An 18,455-nucleotide genomic window follows, 5' to 3' on the forward strand; every position below is an offset into this window, starting at 1 on the left:
TATGGTTCGTGTGTCCAGCAGTCGACATTCATTAAGTAATGCATGATGGGATTGAAGTAACATTGCCGGTATAACAATATATTCATTACAATGGAAAATGAGTGAGTGCAATATTTATCATGATATAAACCATTGGCTTTATCAATGGAACAATGTACGTGTCAGTAAGAACGTTTCCTAATTTTTGCTAATTCGGAATATTGGAAAAAAGATGACCAAAAATATGTAATTGAATGGTATATTCAGTTTTGTCGGCTTTTTTTAAATTTTCCCAATTTGTAGTCTCAAATACCTTTTATAGTTTACAAGTCAAGCCCACGACGCTAAGTCCATGTTTTTACTTTTGAAAGGCTTTTCGCGCTTATTACTCATCCAAAACGATTAAATTATTTATTTGCTGTGGTACTTTAAACCAAAACTTCACCCCATCGGCGAAATGTAAAGAACTATTTCGGCGTTAAATTTTTAAATCCAAAAATAATAATAACACGCATTTTGTATGCCAGTCAGCACTGATGTTTATTTATTGTGATGTGCTGTTCATTTTCGTATTAGAACAATATCTTTTTAATTTGTTGGATGTCGATTTAGTTCAATCGGGTAATATATGAAGCACCCGTTTGTTGTTTATGGGAACTATGAGTGTGGATGCCAAACAATTGTGGTTGTCTAGTTAAAACGGAGAAAATCAATCAATGCAAGTGAAATTCGGTACCTGCCGTTGCCAACCAAATCATACCAGACATATACATTGGTTTCACTGTAAAAACTGACGGAGAATTTAAATTTTTACAAAACAAAACTCGCGAATGTCCCATGCTGCTTTGCAAGTATGGTGTGCTTTTAAAAAAATGAATATAATAATATCTTTAAACGGTTCGGTAAATCACTTTCGATTACTTATTCATATAAGTTCCGGAACCGAACCAGTCGAAAGACGTTTTTGTTTAACTTTTAAGTCAGAAAAAATATGCAAATCATAGAGAAGACTGAACTACTTTTCCACGTACAGTTTCGTAGAAGAGAAAAAATAGGGCGTTCTTTGGCTAGGCCTAGTCCCAAAATCAAATATTAACACTTCATCTTGAAAGGTTCTAATCGTCTTCTCAAACAACATCTGCAGATTAAATTTTGAAGAAATACTTCAGCAGGACTATTGAAGACGAAAACATGTCAATAGCCTCTTGAGCTTGTTAGGATCATCTAATGATCGAACAAGCTGTCAGTCATGATATTTTATCAAGAAAAAATATTTTTTTAAAAAGAGGGTAGATAAAAATATAACTCAACATGGCTAGCGGCAGTGTCAGTCACATTCTCGATGTATAGCGGTTGTGCATCAGTATTCTAGAGTAGTAAAGGGTATCCGCATACTATACTATACTGGAAGTACTACACCTTGAACGACTGAAATAAACGACCAATGCTTTTATCTTTTCATTAACCCTCGAGTGCCGTTCTTTTTAAATTATTCATTTCAGCATAGTTAATATTTAATTGACTATGATTTCAGGCAAATCATTTCTAATATTTCATTTTGGCTCTGTTCAGTTCTCTTTATTAATCGTTTCAGAGCTTTTCGTTCTCTCTAGTCCTATTTTTAGAAATCCTTCGTTTCATTCTACCATTCATTCCCATCATTCCTCTTGCTCAAGGCTAACGGAGTCAGGGTCATCCACGGTGATTTCAGTATCAAACAGAGCTATCTCGGTATGATCGAGAGCATATAATAATTCAGTGTTAACAAAACGCTTGCTGTCATACATATTGTCATGCATATTAATGATCATGCATATCCCACATCAGTATCCATATGAAATTCTTATACTTATCCATCATTCAACTGGATATTAACTAAGAATAACTTTGAATAGACAATCAAATTGAAAACTTTCCATTCACTACTACGAGACTCGGTAGTATCGGAGAGACCCTCCCCCTGACAGTCTAAACAAATAGTCACGTGACCAAACAAGCCTCTTTAAGCGAGAATGACTTCAGAGTGTTGTTGGAGTCCCTAGAAATGGCCGATAATTCATCGGAAATTTCCACCGGATTCGATTCTCAGACCTCAAATGGCGACAACGAAGAGTTAGAGGACAGAGATGAGGTGTTTGATCACATCCCAATGCCAAGAAAAGCGAGTGTTTTGAAGAAGGAAGGTCGCGGTCCCAAGCGATCTTTGTCCAAGTCAGTTTCATTTAGTTCACGACCAGAAGACAAGAAGATCATAAATGGTTTGTTTTATTCTTTTTATTTAAAGTAATTTTTGTTTTTAAGTAGCAAAAGAGACTTTGAGGGGTTTCATGCTTAGGTTTTTTGATGGGCTTTGTCGTTTTTTCTTTCAACATCAGCTGCAGATTGCTTGACCTTCATCCAGAATGGATGTGAGTTAATGAAAATTCGCTCAAATTCTCGACAATATCAACGATTTTTTTCCTTGGATGAAGACTTTACGACACTGCGATGGAAACCGTCATCAAAAAAGCCAGAAAAAGCTAAAAGTAAGTAATGTTGTTATCTAGTCGTGTTTGACAAATGAGCTCTCTCGCTTCGCGGTTTCTTTGCTCGTGTCAGACAGTCAACCAGAGATCTAAACATTGGAACATTTTGCATTTTTACCCGTTTATCTAAGCTTTGTTCGTGCCTACAATTCTTGTTTTGCTAATATTATTTTAACCAAATGAATAAGGAATAGAATAGAAGCCGTCAAAGATATGATCATAAGTTTTTCTTTTTAATTGAGAACAATTTTTGGTCTCCCATAAATCGGCTGCTCGCATGATCATATATTCGTATGGTCCAGGGGTTCAGAGAAGTTATTTATATTTTGTCTCTCCAATACCCACATATCGAAGGAGAATACTTACCAACTGTAGCTATCTAATAGGACTCTCGGATTGCTGGTTTCCTGCAAATCATGCCGTTGGCGAACAACAACATGCGAATGTTCAATAGAACATTCGATCAACAAGATCGTTTGATTCAAGTAAACTATTCGAGATTTCTTAAATACTTCCCCATAGTTTACTCAGATACAATGCTCCAATCTAGTGATTTTAGACGACCTAGATACTTGATGCATGGCCGCGGTAGGGATTGCCTTGGAGGAAATGCCAAAACAACGAGTTTTTTCGAAGATCCTCTCTAATTATTCCCGAGGTAGTTATACTTGTTCAATGTCTACACATACATGTACATTCTTGAAATACGAGGTTTATTTTCTGTCGTTCCTTCACAATAGAAAATCCGTGAACTAGCAGCGCTTTAGTACGTGCCTTCTTTAGATCGAAGAACAATAAAAATGCTTTTGGAATATTTTTCTTTTTGTTCATAAATATATATTAAACCTGTTAGGTTTTTGTGGCCTTTTTATGAAATTTCTACATTTGGATGAATTTAAGTTAAATTTTAATCAGTATGAAGGTTTCTCCGGTTTTCCTATAACCGTCATTCATTCATTCATTCTTTCATTTATGTGTGATGGGATTTCACCATTGATGTCATGAAACAAAACTCTCTACTCTAAACCTTTATTGCAGTAATGCCAATTATAAAACATTAAACAACATCAGCTGGTTTTGATTCAAATTGTCTACAACATATGGACGTTTTTGTTTTTAATTCATTATTTGAATTTCAGCCTTTTTTGCTTTAAAAATCTGTCAAAAAGCCTTTCAGCCTTATAAATATCAAGGCTCGGATTTCTCTTAACCACCATATTTTTAAATCTCTCGAGTATTTCACTGTAGTTAAATTTTCTGATAAAAATAGAAATAGATATTAAAACAATTATGTCTGGAGAATGGCATTAGCACAAGGGTTGTGAGACAGTGAAAACAATTCCCTTAAAAGAAATCCATGTAAAGTCAGTATATTTTGAGAGCTTGTTGTATAAATGGAGGCATTATATATTAGCTTGATATCAGCTGATTCAAATGTAAACCCATTCCTTGATTTCACAAATAGTATTATCATGATCTAATAAAGATACTCTAGGTTTTTTGATGCAATAAATAATGAACATATGAAAAGCTTGAAATCTAAACCCTTTACATACTGATGCAAAGATCAAGCTTTGATTCACTATGGATTCACAACCTCTCTGTCATATATCATATGAAGCATTTATTCACATTTTTTGATAAATTTATTATAGCATGAGTTTTAGTGTTATTTATAGACTGTATAATTATATGATATTTAAATGTTCCATATATATATGTCGATCTGTGGTATATGTACATTCACATTGCCTTTACAATACTGTATAACTTTTCATTATAATGTAAGGGCAGTTTATTCAAAGCTAAAACACAAATCATCAAGTACTATACTTCGGCAATCCATTGTTACCAAGGAAGAACTGATTATTAATTTCCTTTGGTTTTGACCATTTCCACTTGACCCAGACAAATTGACAGATAAAATAATGTGAATATGTTTTTTCTCAGTATTTTTATGATCATAAACTTAATATCCATCCACGCTTTTTGCTTTTGATGATTATTTTTATCGTTTGAATCAACAAACCTTAATCATTCCTGAACACAAGGGATTTTGACTTTAGATTGTAAACTTGATTTTTTTTTGTCCTTTTGATTTATTTTGAGTGAAAGAAGATAATGTAATCTGCTATAAATAAAGGATGTTAGCCACATGTCAATGAAGATATCATAAATAGGAAACATGGGTCATATGAAACAAAATAGAAGAGAAGAACAAGATGATTTATTGAAATTTTGCAATACTTCAGTATTGACAAATATTAGTCAGCTTTACATGTGCAAAATAATATATTTATCAGCATTCTTGATATAAGCTTCACAGTCTTTCAGCATTATAAGTATGATCAGATATATCTTGCCACCTTGGATAATAAGAAGATTGAAACCAATTTCATGCCATTGATATAGCGCCAGCAGGGCAGTACTACACACACTTGTAAATAATTCATGAGACCATCAGTAAACTTAGTGAGATCTTTTCACATCTTGTAGAGTAGTGCTTTGCATACATATTCAGACTAATGCACAGTGGATGTAACAAAACTTACATTATATGGACTAGATTGCATAGTAACGAAACTAAATGAAAATTTTAACAATTTTTGGCATTAATTATATACCTGTATATATCATGAATCATTATTTTATAAATATGGCTTGTAACTTTTGTGATTGGCTGTTTATACTACTAAAGTTAAAAGACCTTTGCCACTATTAAGTTAAGCAATAGTATTGGTTTGAGTGCTTTATTAATTGAGTGTTTTTGCATTCTGTTATATTAGCTAGATAAGTGCTAGCTGACATATATCACTTTACAAAATAACATCACAAACATACATTAATATTAAATAACAACTTTATGTTGGGCTTCTTTTATTGCCACATCTTTTAACAGCCTCTACCAGCAGCATGAGGATGTAGAAATATTATTGCATAATGCTTTCAAGAACTGAAGTCACAATTATTATTTGACATGTTTAATTACATCAAGTTGTACATATATGTATTAACATTTTATCATGAAATATTCAGGGAATAATAGAAATAATAAATGTCATGTACTGAGTACCTACTTGAGATATGCATAATAGCTCTATTCACAGCTCATGCATGCATTATGCATGCGTCATGCATGTACAAGCTAATTAAGCTGGCTAGTACATTTATAGACTGACATATATACCATGAATAGCATCACATGCAGGACCAACATCTCCTTGCTGCTTACTTACCTTAATAAAGTCTATCTATATTATTTTATTAATATTCAAAGTCTATCATATGATCTACATAATTATGATCTATCAAAGGCAGGACAGATAATGATTAACAGATGCTTCTTGTGTTCAGCCAAGAAGAAAATAGAAATTTGTTGAATAATTATATATCATTTTCTATATCATGAGATATAAAGGGAAGGACATTATTTGGATAATATTTGTTAGTCTATGGTTTGAAGCCGTGCATATCAGCTCATATTTATTTCCCATTACATGATATTATCAATCCTAATGAGGTTAATATTTTTATCTTTTTATTAGTTAATATACACTCTATAAGAGAAATTCGTACGGGAAAGAATACTGAGGTATTCAGGGAAGTGGATCGCGATGACATCCAAGAGGACTGTGCATTTTCTGTAATCTACGGTGACACATTTGAGACTCTCAACCTGGTTGCTTATTCTCCTGATGAAGCAAATATTTGGGTGACCGGGTTAAGATGCCTTATTGATTCAGATAAAGGTATGAAGACTTTCAGTGATATGTTATTGTATGACAAAAGACTAATTAAAAGGTGCAATGTGTTCTCATCTTAGGCATATGTGTCATTTTTAATTATTGTGAGAGTAAGATTTTAATATATTAATTTATCTTTTCAATATATCTGTTAAACAAAATGATAATACAAAAGGGAAAGACGTGGTCTGATTGAAATGGATCGAAAAACATTACACTAAAGCTGAATAAAGCAATTTGTACAATATTATGATTGTCATATCCAATTTTGAACATAAAATCACACGAAACATTCACATGATTACAGTGTATATATACATGTATAGTGATCAGTTAACTAGTATGTTCAAGTGACCTCATAATTTTTTCAACAGCACAAAGTCCAGTAGAACATCGACAGCAAATGAGGGATAGATATCCTTTGATGCTTATAGTAATGCCCATGCTAATGAGCATAGCCATAATTGCCATTATTATAATATATAGTATTTTGTATTTCATTGTAACATTATAATTATTTATTATTCCATTTTGTTGGCCTTAAATTAAGTAATGCTATTAATTTACAGCTACCTAGAGATATTGCTAATATAGCATCATATCTGTGGTTTGGGATTGATGTCCTGTCAATTCAATAATACTATTTCCAGATTTTAAAAGTTAGAGCTAAGAATATTAGGGTTTGTAGTGTTCTAGAATAGCTAATCCACTTTTTTGCTTAAGAGAAACATAGAAACACATTTGGATGACTGAGATTAGGAAAGATGGACAAGAGGAGGATATAACTACAATTAGCAAAATCATTAAAAATAAATTTTTAACCATGAAGTCAAGAAAATTAGATATTCAAAAACAATATTTGAAATTCAAAACAATAAATGTATTTAATATTATGTTCTTATCCTCTTGAGAATTAATCCTAGATTCTAGAGAATCTATGAAGCAAAACATTTTGCTGTTGCAAGATGATCAATGAACTCATAACATTTTGTCTTTAAATTAAGTATCCAACTTTATTCAAGTAGACTGCATTTAGCAGTAGTTAGTTATGTCCTGATTTTATCTTTAAAGCATGGATTATGTTGTGCGATATATCACAAAAATATTGACTCTATAGACTCTATATTCTAAATCTCTTATTCTCTTAGTGGGATTTTATGAACAATTAATCAGGATTGTGATTGTTCAGTGACAGTGTCTGTCTGAAACATAGGCTCCTGTTGAATACATGAATATAACACTAGCCCAAATGTCTGATAGAAAACCAGCTCTTTTCATGTACTAGTTCTCACAACTATAGCTTTTTGCTGGCATTGTACTTCTGAGAAGGTACCTTGCAACTCATGTAATTTTTTTTGCTACTGGTATGAAAAAAGGCAAAGGTTTTATTCATGTATACATATTTTTTATTTATAGTTTTCTCATATAAGTATATTGAAAAGCTTTTAAAGTAATTTACAATGAAAGCTCACTTCAGTTGTCATGTTGGGATTGAAGCAGATTTTTATCAGTCTCGTCAAAAAATCTTTGCTTAGAAATTATCTCTTAAGTGTCATGTGCAAAACATTCTAATTATAAAACGTATTTTTGACTGGCATTAAAACCAAGCTATATATTTCCTAATGTAGGAGAATATAACAAATCATTTTGTCATTGATATATACTGTATATTTTGCTTCTGTTATATTATTGTGTATGTGTTCATGTGTTTTTGTACATTTCCACCAATAGAAATCAATCAACTTCATTCCTTGCCGTGCATGTTTTTCATTGTCTCCCTCTGACAATCTGTAATAATAGAGCAGGAAGCATTTTCAATAAAATATTCAAAGCAAAGAGAATAATCAAAAAACTTTATTTTATGCTTGTAGATTTTTCTTAGGTTTATTCCTGTTTTAGCTGTTGTTATAATTTCTTTAACATTCTTCACGTGGTTAAAAGAACAGTTTATCCTAGCAGATACTGGAGCCAAGGGCCGTCTTAATGAAAAGGAAGTTCTTAATGTGTTACAACAGCTCAAAGTCAGAATACCAGAAACTATAGTTAAGCAAAAGTTTAAGGTTAGTAGTGACCATGCATGTAACCACAGTAACCTGTTCTGTCATCAAGAGACAATATATATGTGAAAGCCTGATCACATCTTTCATTTGTCAATAATGTTTTTACTGTGAAAATTATAGAAAAACAAACAAGTAAAATATACAACAATCCTATGTACATAAAGAATTATTTGAATAAAATCAGGTTATCCTTACGATTCATTGATACCCATTTGTCATACACCCGGGTGAAGTGAGGCCACATGAAAGTAAAGCATATTGCCCCAGGGCACAGCGTAACTGCCTGGGCCAGGATTCAAACCCAGGTCTGTTGACCAAGAGTCCAACCCACAATATCTGAATATTTTAGCATTAATCAAGGGAAGATGGGTGACACTTGTTTTTGTTATCAACAGGAAGCCACAACTATCAGTTCTGCACCACATAAAAATAGTTTATCTTTGGATGAATTTTTATCTTTCTATAAAGAATTAACTACAAGACCAGAAGTTTATTTTCTATTAGCAAGGTAAGGATTGTCTTCAACATTCCAGATGCTTCTTGCAACAGCCACTAACTAGTGAAGAGGTGAGGTGGGCTATAAGGACGTGCCCTTCTCTGGTTCTACACTCGTTAAGGCATATTTTTGTTTTTCTTTAGATATGCAAGTAATAATGACTCCTTGACAACAGATGATCTTCTCTTGTTTTTAGAAGCTGAACAAGGGGTAAGTTGACACAGGAATCCCATACCATGTTAAGAAATGTTTTCTGACAAGAGATATTTTCTTTCTCTTTATTCCAGTTGACTAGAGTAGGTAAGGATGACTGTTTGGAGATAATAAGTAGATGTGAACCAACAGAAGAGGGACGGAAAAAGAAGTGCTTAGGAATTGATGGTATGTACAAACTTTCATGCAATGAATAAAAGTGTGAATGAAATGAATGAACAAAAGAAAGAATGAAGGAAAAAATGAATGAATGCATAAAAAAATGAAGGAAGAAATAAACAAATGAATGACACAATTTAATTAATAAATGCAATGAATGAACAAACAAATGGATAAACGAATGAATACATATTGAATAAATGAATGAGGCAGTTGAATTTATGAATGAACAAATGAACATTAGAATGAATAACTGTATTTATTCAAATTCCACTACTGAGCCACTAGTGTTGTACCAACCGGTATTGTTTCTTTCTCTACTTATGTACATTACCTAATGCAAATGTGTATATTTTCAGGGTTTACTCAGTACCTGATGGAGCCAGACTGTGATATATTTGATCCTGAACATTCCAAGATATGGCAAGACATGGACCAGCCTTTATCACATTACTTTATCGCGTCATCTCACAACACGTGAGTATAGATTATATGACAAACGTATTCTCATGGTTTGTTATTTGATTTCATTTTATTCTATGTTCAGGTATCTTCTTGATAACCAGCTCAGTGGTCGTTCCAAGGTAGAGGGTTACATCATTGCACTACAACAAGGCTGCCGCTGTGTCGAGTGTAAGTTACCAATATATAACATTGATAATTTGCTAAGCTTTCCACCATATTGAAACGAATGGCATCCTCAAAGACAGCCTCATAGTGCAGCATGTGTCTTACTTATTACCAGTTTCCCGTGCAACCTTAGAAATGCCAATAAAGTCTTAACACTGTTTGTATTGGTTTTGTTTTTCAGTGGATTGTTGGGATGGTGCAAATGATGAACCAGTTATTTATCACGGACATACGTTAACTTCGAAAATCTTATTCAAGGACGTTATTGAGGCAATCGAGGAACACGCATTTGAAGTGAGCCTGTAAGTAAACTACTTGCTAACAGCAGCTGATTGAGACATAACATGGGCTATCTTGTGACTTTTTCTCCTTTTGTTTTTCAGGTATCCAGTAATATTATCTATTGAAAACCATTGCAGTGTAAAGCAACAGCAAGTTATGGCAAAATATTTGAAAGAAATTTTACAAGGTGACAAATGATACTTTGTCCGGTAATGTCTATGAAAACTTAATCCAAAAGTACTAAGTAGTTACTTTTGTTTTAGATAAACTATATACATCATCTCCCGGAGAAAACGAGTCTTGTCTACCTGCTCCGGAAGCTTTGAAAGAAAAAATTCTAATCAAGGTAAATTACATGAAATATCATATTGTCCCTGTCGGGCAGAGCGATGACATTCACTATGTTATACTGCATACCCGCCAGGGGAGCATGACATGCCAGGCAGAAGAAGGTGCCCACAGTAATGAGTGATGTTAAATTAAATGTACCTTTTCCTTTTAGAACAAGAAATTACCATGCTTTACAGACGACACATCAGAAGCAGGTGAAGTCAGTGAGGATGAAGAGGACCAAGAAGATAATGGGGTCATCAATGGTGATTACACTAAACTTGACCGGCAGAGCACTCGACAGGGAAGCTTCAAGCGACAAACTCTCAAGGTAATGGAAAATAATAATAATGCAACTAAGGCAGGGAAACTGCGACAGCTGATCCTCATCCTGATACTGATCCGCGTTGCATGGTACGAAATTAACGTCTTCCTTTGAACCAATCACAGCACAGGATATCACTGCTTATCAAATATAAATGCCCTGGCAATTCACCGTCACATTCATGTACCGGAATGCCGTGACGCATTGCGCTTTCAACCAATCAAAAAGCACATACTTGCACACCATTCTTATTCTCTTAATAGAGCCCGCATTTCTATTGGTCTTCGCAAAGAAACGAACGAGCATGCGCAATACTCTATATTTCCTACTCGTACAGAAATAAAAGTTTGCCAACCTGATAACTGATCGATTTGAGGTTTTTTGTATTACAGCACGATGTCAACAAAAACCCAAAGAAGACGATAAAACTGGCTCGCGAGTTATCGAACCTCGTTACTTACTGCAAGTCTGTGGCATTCAAGGACTTTCAATACACATCTGAAAACCGTGAGTCAACCAGCCAATCAGAATCCACCCGCTCCAATATATCGTTTCTAATAGTAGCTTTCTTATTGGTTATTCAGAACAATTCTGGGAAATGTGTTCGTTTAGTGAAACAGTTGCTCGTCGCCTGCTAACAACATCTTCTGAAGAGTTCGTGAACTACAATAAGACGTGGCTAAGTCGAGTTTATCCTGGAGGAAAGAGAGTTGGATCTAGTAATTTTAATCCGCAAGAAATTTGGAATTGTGGCTGCCAAATGGGTCAGTAAAACAATTATGGCACATTTTTTTTATGGCACTAGAGTATCCCTAATCGCGTTTGTATGGTAGCATATTTTCGTACAATAGCCTTTATGTACCCAGCTTTGATAGATAGGTTTAACAAATGGCACATAGATTATCATTGTCTGTCCTCTTATTGATCATACATGACGACTTAAAATGTTCAAAACTCAGATAGATGCTGTTCTGAAGGCAATGCAAAGACATTGTTAGTAATGTCTCAATAATTGCAATCTTGTTTCAGTTGCATTAAATTATCAAACGCCTGGCGTAATGATGGACCTTAACAATGGAAAATTTCTGGAAAATGGTGAATGTGGCTACGTGTTGAAGCCATCCGTCATGCGAGATGGTAAGATTATCATCATCTTTACCACACATATTATTATTCACCAAATAAGGTTACTATTGTATTTTCTCTTTTAGAAATCTCATATTTTAATCCTTTTACGAAAGACACTATTCCAGGAATCTCACCTCAGATATTACAAATTAAGGTACGTTGTAAGTTGTCTTGAACCATGTTAGCTCGTTAATCCAACCACAGGGTTCCCAGGCTTGATACTCACAAGTCTATCTGTTCTTCTCAGATAATCAGCGGTCAACAGTTTCCCAAACCCAAAGGATCAACGGCCAAAGGAGACGTGAGTAGACCATGTAGATTGCAGATTGTGTCTTGATAAAAGTGTATCATAAGAGGACTGATAGGTTATTGACCCGTATGTCACGATAGAGTGCACGGTATTCTTACGTGACATATCTCTCTCCGGATAGGTCATTGACCCGTATGTCACGATAGAAGTGCACGGTATTCCTTCTGATGTAGCGCAAGAGCGAACACGAACAGTTCCACATAACGGTACGTAGTGCAGTACTTTCACAAGGGAAATCGAGCTGAAAATAAAGGGGAAAAAAGTGAAATGTGAGGAGGAAAAATATGGTTATAATAACATTATTTTTCTTTCATGATTTCTTGACAGGTTTTAATCCATTGTTTGACGAGACCTTTGAGTTTCATATCAATCTACCTGAACTAGCACTGGTGCGATTCATCGTACAAGATGATGACTTCATAGGTGATGCTTTTATTGGTCAATATACTCTACCAATGGAGTGCTTGTTACCAGGTATTTAACACGTGACCTGTAGACATACTGCGCATGCTCATCATGTGCTTTTCATTATTACTACGCAAGCTTTTCTCGTGTCGTTGAGCATGCGCACTAATGAATGGCAGGGCGTGGGGGTCGAAAGAGGTCAACTTCCTCGTAAGTTCATAAACCATGATTTTTCCAAGTCAGTTGCATATCTAGAATCATTAGTCATTTTGCCCTTGTCATCATATTGGCACAAGCGCATTATAATCGTAATGACTGTTTGTCCATTTGTTGGCAGGTTATCGTCATATACGACTGTTATCGTTCACTGGTGAACCTCTAGACTCTGCCACCCTTTTTGTTCATGTCACTATTACAAGTTTTAACGAAGCAGGGGTGAGTGTCTCCGATTATCTAGATGATCAGGTAGTCGTAAAAGAGTCAACAATATCTCGGACAGGTCCGAAAACCATTTTATAAAAAACTTGCATAAATCTCGCGTTCTGATTGGTTGGTAGCGTGTGCTGATTATGAGAGCACATGTAGGGGAGTACTACCTGACCAAGTAGGGTAGTGTTCTTATTTCTCAGCAAACAATGAACTTAAACTGAACTGATTGTCTTTTTTCAGCAAAAACAAAGAAAACTTTCTTTGAGGAAATCTAAAAAAGGAAGAGAGGTAGGACTAGATGGTTTCGTGTTTATAATCATGGGCTAGATGTTATTATAAATAAATATTGTTGGTTTGCAGTACACAAGTATGAAAACTGTTGGAGTTAAATCTGTTGATGAGACATTTAAAGTAAGTCATATGACGTATATTATGACCATATTTAGAACTCTAAACATCAATGCGCATGCTCTGAGTGTTTCATATTGTCGTTGTATTGTACTTAAGGCATTTCTTGTTGTTTAACAGTCAGCTATTCAACCTTTACGAGATGGTGCTGACCTCAGGGACAATCTTTTGACCGCCTTGTCGAATTTTAAGGTAAGATAAACATCGAAATTTATAAGAAGGTCCGATAAATAAACAGTGACTTATTATGCTTGATTGATTGATTGTTTGCTGGTTGATTGATACTTTTATATTCATCAGGAAATCTGTGGTGTTGCACCGCGAGCCAATTTAAAGCAGTGTATAAGACTGTTAGCGTCTAGATTAGAAACTGTGACGGAGACTGTACATCTGGAACTGTTGATGAAGGATGAGGTAATAATGTACCACCACACGGTTAGCTCAGTTGCTAAGAGCGTCGGTCTGTTGTGTGGGAGGTCGTGGTCTTAAAATAACTGAGGAGAAGGTGCTGCCTTTGTAATTACATCTGCAAATGGTTAGACCTTCAAGTCTTCACTCTATAACCCTGTATAAGGCGGACGTAAAAGATCTACTGAAGACGTTTGTGACGACCATCTTCAGTGCCCGTGCTAACACTACAGGGCACACAGTTTGCGAGAGCTCAAATTAATGACGTAGTGGTTAATATAAAGCGTTTCACTTGACGTCACAGCAGCTATGTTGGTGTACCAAAGCAGTACATTTTCTATCCTCCAGGAATTGAACTCTATTTTTATGCAATTATTGTCCAGAAAGTTTTGCACCAATATGGCTGCCTATTCACGTGATGAAAAACGCTCTATACCTTGCGAGACAGGACAAGAAGAAAGGGAGGAAGGAAGAAAGGGAGGGAGCCGGGAGGGAGGGAGGAAGGAAGGAATGAATGATTGAATGAAGCAGGATAACTGATGAAGTTGTAAAAAGTCAAACGTCGAACTTTAGATTAGCCTTACGCATTAACAGCAATAAATAATAAAGCGGTGTTCCGACGTTTGACCTTAGTCTAACTTCTTATATTAATTTCATTTTTCAGCAGTATCCTTTCTTTGAGGCCAGCGGTAACATACCAGACATGCTCAGAAGAGCGCTGTCGGCTATTGATCAGGTAACACAGCTCATTTGATGACATGGAGATAAGATGATAGAAAGACGTAATAATTACTGTATGTATTAGATGGGACTAAAAGTGACGTCTTTCCATAGATTGTACAGGAATCCAAGAATTTAATTGAAAACGGAGACACGATATATGAAAGGGTAAGAACAGCCCCTTGGCATTGAGGCGGGTGGTGATAACCTTTGTCATCTTTCTTATCAACATTATTACTGTTTGCAGATAATGCACTGTCAAAGATCAGGTCTGGAGTGGCATGTAAGTAGATGATACTAGTAAACAACAGTAAATACTAGTGCAACAATAAACTTCATTAGTTTCTCGATCTTCTAGCTTGGTATAAGTGCTTTAATAATCGGGGAGACCTAAACAGTCTGAACGAACGAATAAATGGGAAAGTGAATAAATCAGTCCCTAAAGAGTTAACTGACAATAGAGATGGCAGCCATATTTGGTGTACCTCACAAAAGAAACTTATGACAAAGTTAATATCAAAGGTACACCAATATGGCGGCTGTGACGTCATGTAAAAACGCTTTATAATTTCGTAGTTGTAAATAGGAATAACGCTTGGTGTTCAAGTTTGTAAATATTATTTTCGACAGGAAGACCTCTATGATACCTGTACTAAAGAGGGACTAAAGGGCAAACGACTTTCGAAGGTACTTTTTAAAATGCTGATTTTACTAATTTTGTATGGCAGACGTACATTAAAAGTAATAATTTATGTGCTCTCCCCAGGCCCTCGAAAGCTTTGCATGGAACATCCGGGTCCTAAAGGGCCAAGCTGAACTATTAATAGCGGCAAAACAAGAGTGTCAAGAATATTTAAGACAGGTTGGCTACCGTGTTTACAGAATGTTTTAGAGTATTATTTATGATTTTGCTCTCATACTATTTGGTTAACGTCTTTCTTTTCTATCGATAGATACAAGAGGCTTCTATAGCATCTGGGTTGGTCAGGTCTGTCGGCTCAAATTTATGATAGTTTCTTTATCTCCATGGTAACCATGAAATTATCAGTGCAAACTAGGAACCAGGCCACCGGTAAAATGATCGAGGAGAATCGACTATGATATGGGGGACTGGGTCAAAGTTATACATTATACCATGTGTAAATATTTGATGATTAATTAACTATAATACATTTTAGTAAATAAGGCGCTATGAATTTTGAAAATATTTTTTTGTACATAAGAATCTTTAAAAGCTAATAATTAGAGAATGATTTATGATATATAATCGAGGTATGTCCTAGCGATATCACCTCTGCCTGGTGCGTATTATATTAATAGTATATTGATAATTATTAATAACTTTATTACTTTGTCTTTATAACCGTCCACTTGGACAATGATCGGCCGGTAGAATTTTTTCAATGTGTAATTTTGGGTCCATCAGTAGAGGAAAATCATGATTATGCCATTATTGGACATGGGCTACCTGTGGTAGGCATTTTATCATGGCCGATATACAGAGATAGTGATATTTTTCTTTACTATTTATAATCGCTTTTGCGCTCCAGTAAACTGCAGCTGACGGATGGAAAATAATCAAAGCATGTTGAGTCGATTCCAACCTCACGATTCTCTACTTTTACTTTCGCATACCATGACACTTTACGGCTTTGGGGTAACCAAAGTAAAAAAAACAACATAGACTTACGCTGGAGGCTGATCGTAGAATGATGAAAATATTTCTTTTGATATCCAAATATTATAAAATGAAGACTGTTAGAAAGAGATGTAATGAGGGGGGGAATCTTTAGATGTAAACTTAAATCACTTTTTCGTACGCTAATTATACATTTTCTGTAACACCAAACGTCTTCCTGTTCAGAACGCCCAAAATTAACTCAGAATAAACTTATAATCAGTATTCTACAGATAAAAGCAAGTAAATTGTACATTGAATTGAAGAACGTTTCATTTTCTCGCAAGTTTTTTACCTGCTCTCCCCTAAAAAAAACAAAGCATTATAGGCTAATGGGAATGTAGAGGGGACTTTTCATCACTGCGCATGCGCTTATGCTATATGTCCATATCTATGATCTTTATTTGAACGAAATAAAGGATTGTGATTGGTCATTTTTTATAGGCTTTGGATATTCTGATTTGCTTATAAATAATTTGCGGGGAATTAGTTTTTTAGGAAATGTTTTTTTAATAGAGTTGAAAATATATACGGACGTTAAATTCAAGACAAAATGTACAAAGTAATAACGAGTACAGCTTTGTATTGTTTCATAGTATTTATTTGATGTAAATAGATTTGATGTAAGATGTATAAATGATTGATAGGAATGAAAGAGAACTTTGTATGTACTGAACTGACAGATGCTGGAAACAAGAAAAAGAATATAAAGAAAATAAACGAATAAATCTAGTGACACTTCATGATTCTCTGTCGTTTTTCTTTCGCCCATTGTTTTTTCCCTTGGGCTGGTTTTTCATTTGTTTTTCATAACAACGGTCTATCGTCATCACAGTCTGTGATGTCAATTGTTTTGTTGCAAAAACATGACGTCATTGGAAGTTATTCAGCGGCTTTTGTGCAAGCGCATCGTGGGCTCCAATTGCCAGTTTGCTGGCATACAGTATCATATTAACATTAATTTTATAGTTTTCTCGTTTCCTTTCTACAACTACACTCCAGCCACCGGGATATTATTACTTAAACATTTTATGAAGTTATAAGGGTTGTATTCCCGCTCGTCAGTTGCCATGGATCCAACTACCATGGATACCACATCCAGTTCCAGGGGGCAGCGCCAAATAGCCCAGTTGCAGGAAACTGAGAAGACATCCCAGCGGCATCCCAAAAGGTTTCCCGGTGTGCTGTGTGAGAAGGTTTATAGTCTTGAGACTTCCGGTTGAACCAAAACTAGCACTAACTTCAAAACACTAAAACATCATAGGAAAGAGATGATGAATAAGAAATTCCCTACAGGAGCGACGATCTGCTGATTCTGCAACTTAACCCTCCCTCATTGATGATGTGTAACGCGATGTGATGAGTAATGCTATCTCTCGTGTTTCACGATGATTAAAAGATGAAAACCAAGGTTTGATTCTCTCTGGGAAAGTCTGCATCTCAGCGGTGAAATCCGTCCGGTAAACTGGTTTTCAAACAATTGTCGGCAATGCTTTGGTTTGGTGAAACTTGGAATTTACTTTATGCGCTGAGAAGGAAACCTGATGCTGTTCGCACGTGCATGTCAATCAACTACTTCCTCTTTTAGGTCAAAGACCAACTCGACTTGCCCAGAATGGCAATACTTCGCCCAGAGATCCTTGCGTAATGCCTTTGCAACAATATTTTGTCTATAAGCTGAGCAACTTGAGACTGTGGAAAGTTGTTTGTATTTGAGTGAGTATTTGAAGTAATTTCACTGAATATTACTCGAAATCGTTGTGACGTGGTTATTTATCTGGTATACTTTATTTTTTAACGGGTCGGTCATCTCGCCTGCATTCAGAACACGGTGGCCGTACCATTTCCGATCCGTATCAATTACTGAATGAGAAATAGAGCTTCAACAAAACGTGTCCTGACTTGAATTGGACTCTCGAGATGCCTTATTCAAACGAAAAAAAATGACTTAAATAAAACATGTATTTGAAAAATCTCGTATCTATAAAAACATGTGATTATTACTAGAAAAAATAATGCCTTCTTTTTTGATATTCAATTGGCGAGTCGTATAGGTACCTATGTACTATCTATACATCTATCATTTAGTAGACCATCTTATCATCATCATCTTGCCAGACATACGTATCACCTCTTTAATTCCTGTCAGGTCGCGTTCGTCACAATTTTAAATGATTTTCATTTGAAAAAGTTTATGCACGGTCCAGAATAGGCCTTCGCTTGCTCC

At 35.2% G+C, this 18,455-nt stretch overlaps 1 protein-coding gene across 2 annotated transcripts; it reads left to right on the forward strand.

Annotated features, from left to right (window-relative positions):
* The first annotated feature begins 1,638 nt into the window (after nucleotides 1-1,638).
* Nucleotides 1,639-16,969, forward strand: LOC116308675 (inactive phospholipase C-like protein 2). Of its 2 annotated transcripts, none has more exons than XM_031719150.2 (32): nucleotides 1,639-2,237; nucleotides 2,355-2,504; nucleotides 6,050-6,253; nucleotides 6,622-6,661; nucleotides 8,178-8,307; nucleotides 8,703-8,815; nucleotides 8,947-9,013; nucleotides 9,091-9,184; nucleotides 9,535-9,652; nucleotides 9,723-9,808; nucleotides 9,987-10,107; nucleotides 10,189-10,274; nucleotides 10,351-10,433; nucleotides 10,590-10,748; nucleotides 11,135-11,249; nucleotides 11,327-11,506; nucleotides 11,772-11,879; nucleotides 11,954-12,024; nucleotides 12,118-12,171; nucleotides 12,302-12,386; nucleotides 12,508-12,654; nucleotides 12,923-13,020; nucleotides 13,255-13,302; nucleotides 13,375-13,425; nucleotides 13,543-13,614; nucleotides 13,723-13,836; nucleotides 14,498-14,566; nucleotides 14,665-14,718; nucleotides 14,798-14,833; nucleotides 15,181-15,237; nucleotides 15,317-15,412; nucleotides 15,504-16,969. In XM_031719150.2, the coding sequence occupies exons 1-32, from the start codon at nucleotides 2,024-2,026 to the stop codon at nucleotides 15,558-15,560; spliced, it is 3,177 nt and encodes a 1,058-aa protein (XP_031575010.1). In that variant the 5' UTR covers nucleotides 1,639-2,023; the 3' UTR covers nucleotides 15,561-16,969. The 2 variants fall into 2 exon arrangements, with proteins under 2 accessions (XP_031575010.1, XP_031575009.1); XM_031719149.2 differs by having other exon boundaries at nucleotides 1,641-2,237; nucleotides 14,495-14,566.
* The last annotated feature ends 1,486 nt before the right edge of the window (nucleotides 16,970-18,455 follow it).

The sequence above is a fragment of the Actinia tenebrosa genome, unplaced genomic scaffold (genome assembly GCF_029948245.1).
Source record: "Actinia tenebrosa isolate PJP-AT-01 unplaced genomic scaffold, QUT_ActTen_1.0 PGA_scaffold0__85_contigs__length_37466705, whole genome shotgun sequence".
Lineage (NCBI taxonomy): Eukaryota > Metazoa > Cnidaria > Anthozoa > Actiniaria > Actiniidae > Actinia > Actinia tenebrosa.

Coding starts and splice junctions, on each gene's coding strand:
- LOC116308675 (XM_031719149.2), top strand. CDS start 2,024: ATGGCCGATAATTCATCGGAAATTTCCACCGGATTCGATTCTCAGACC. Junction 6,662..8,177: donor CGACAGCAAATGAGGGATAG/ATATCCTTTGAT, acceptor AACATTCTTCAC/GTGGTTAAAAGAACAGTTTA. Junction 9,809..9,986: donor AGGCTGCCGCTGTGTCGAGT/GTAAGTTACCAA, acceptor TTTGTTTTTCAG/TGGATTGTTGGGATGGTGCA.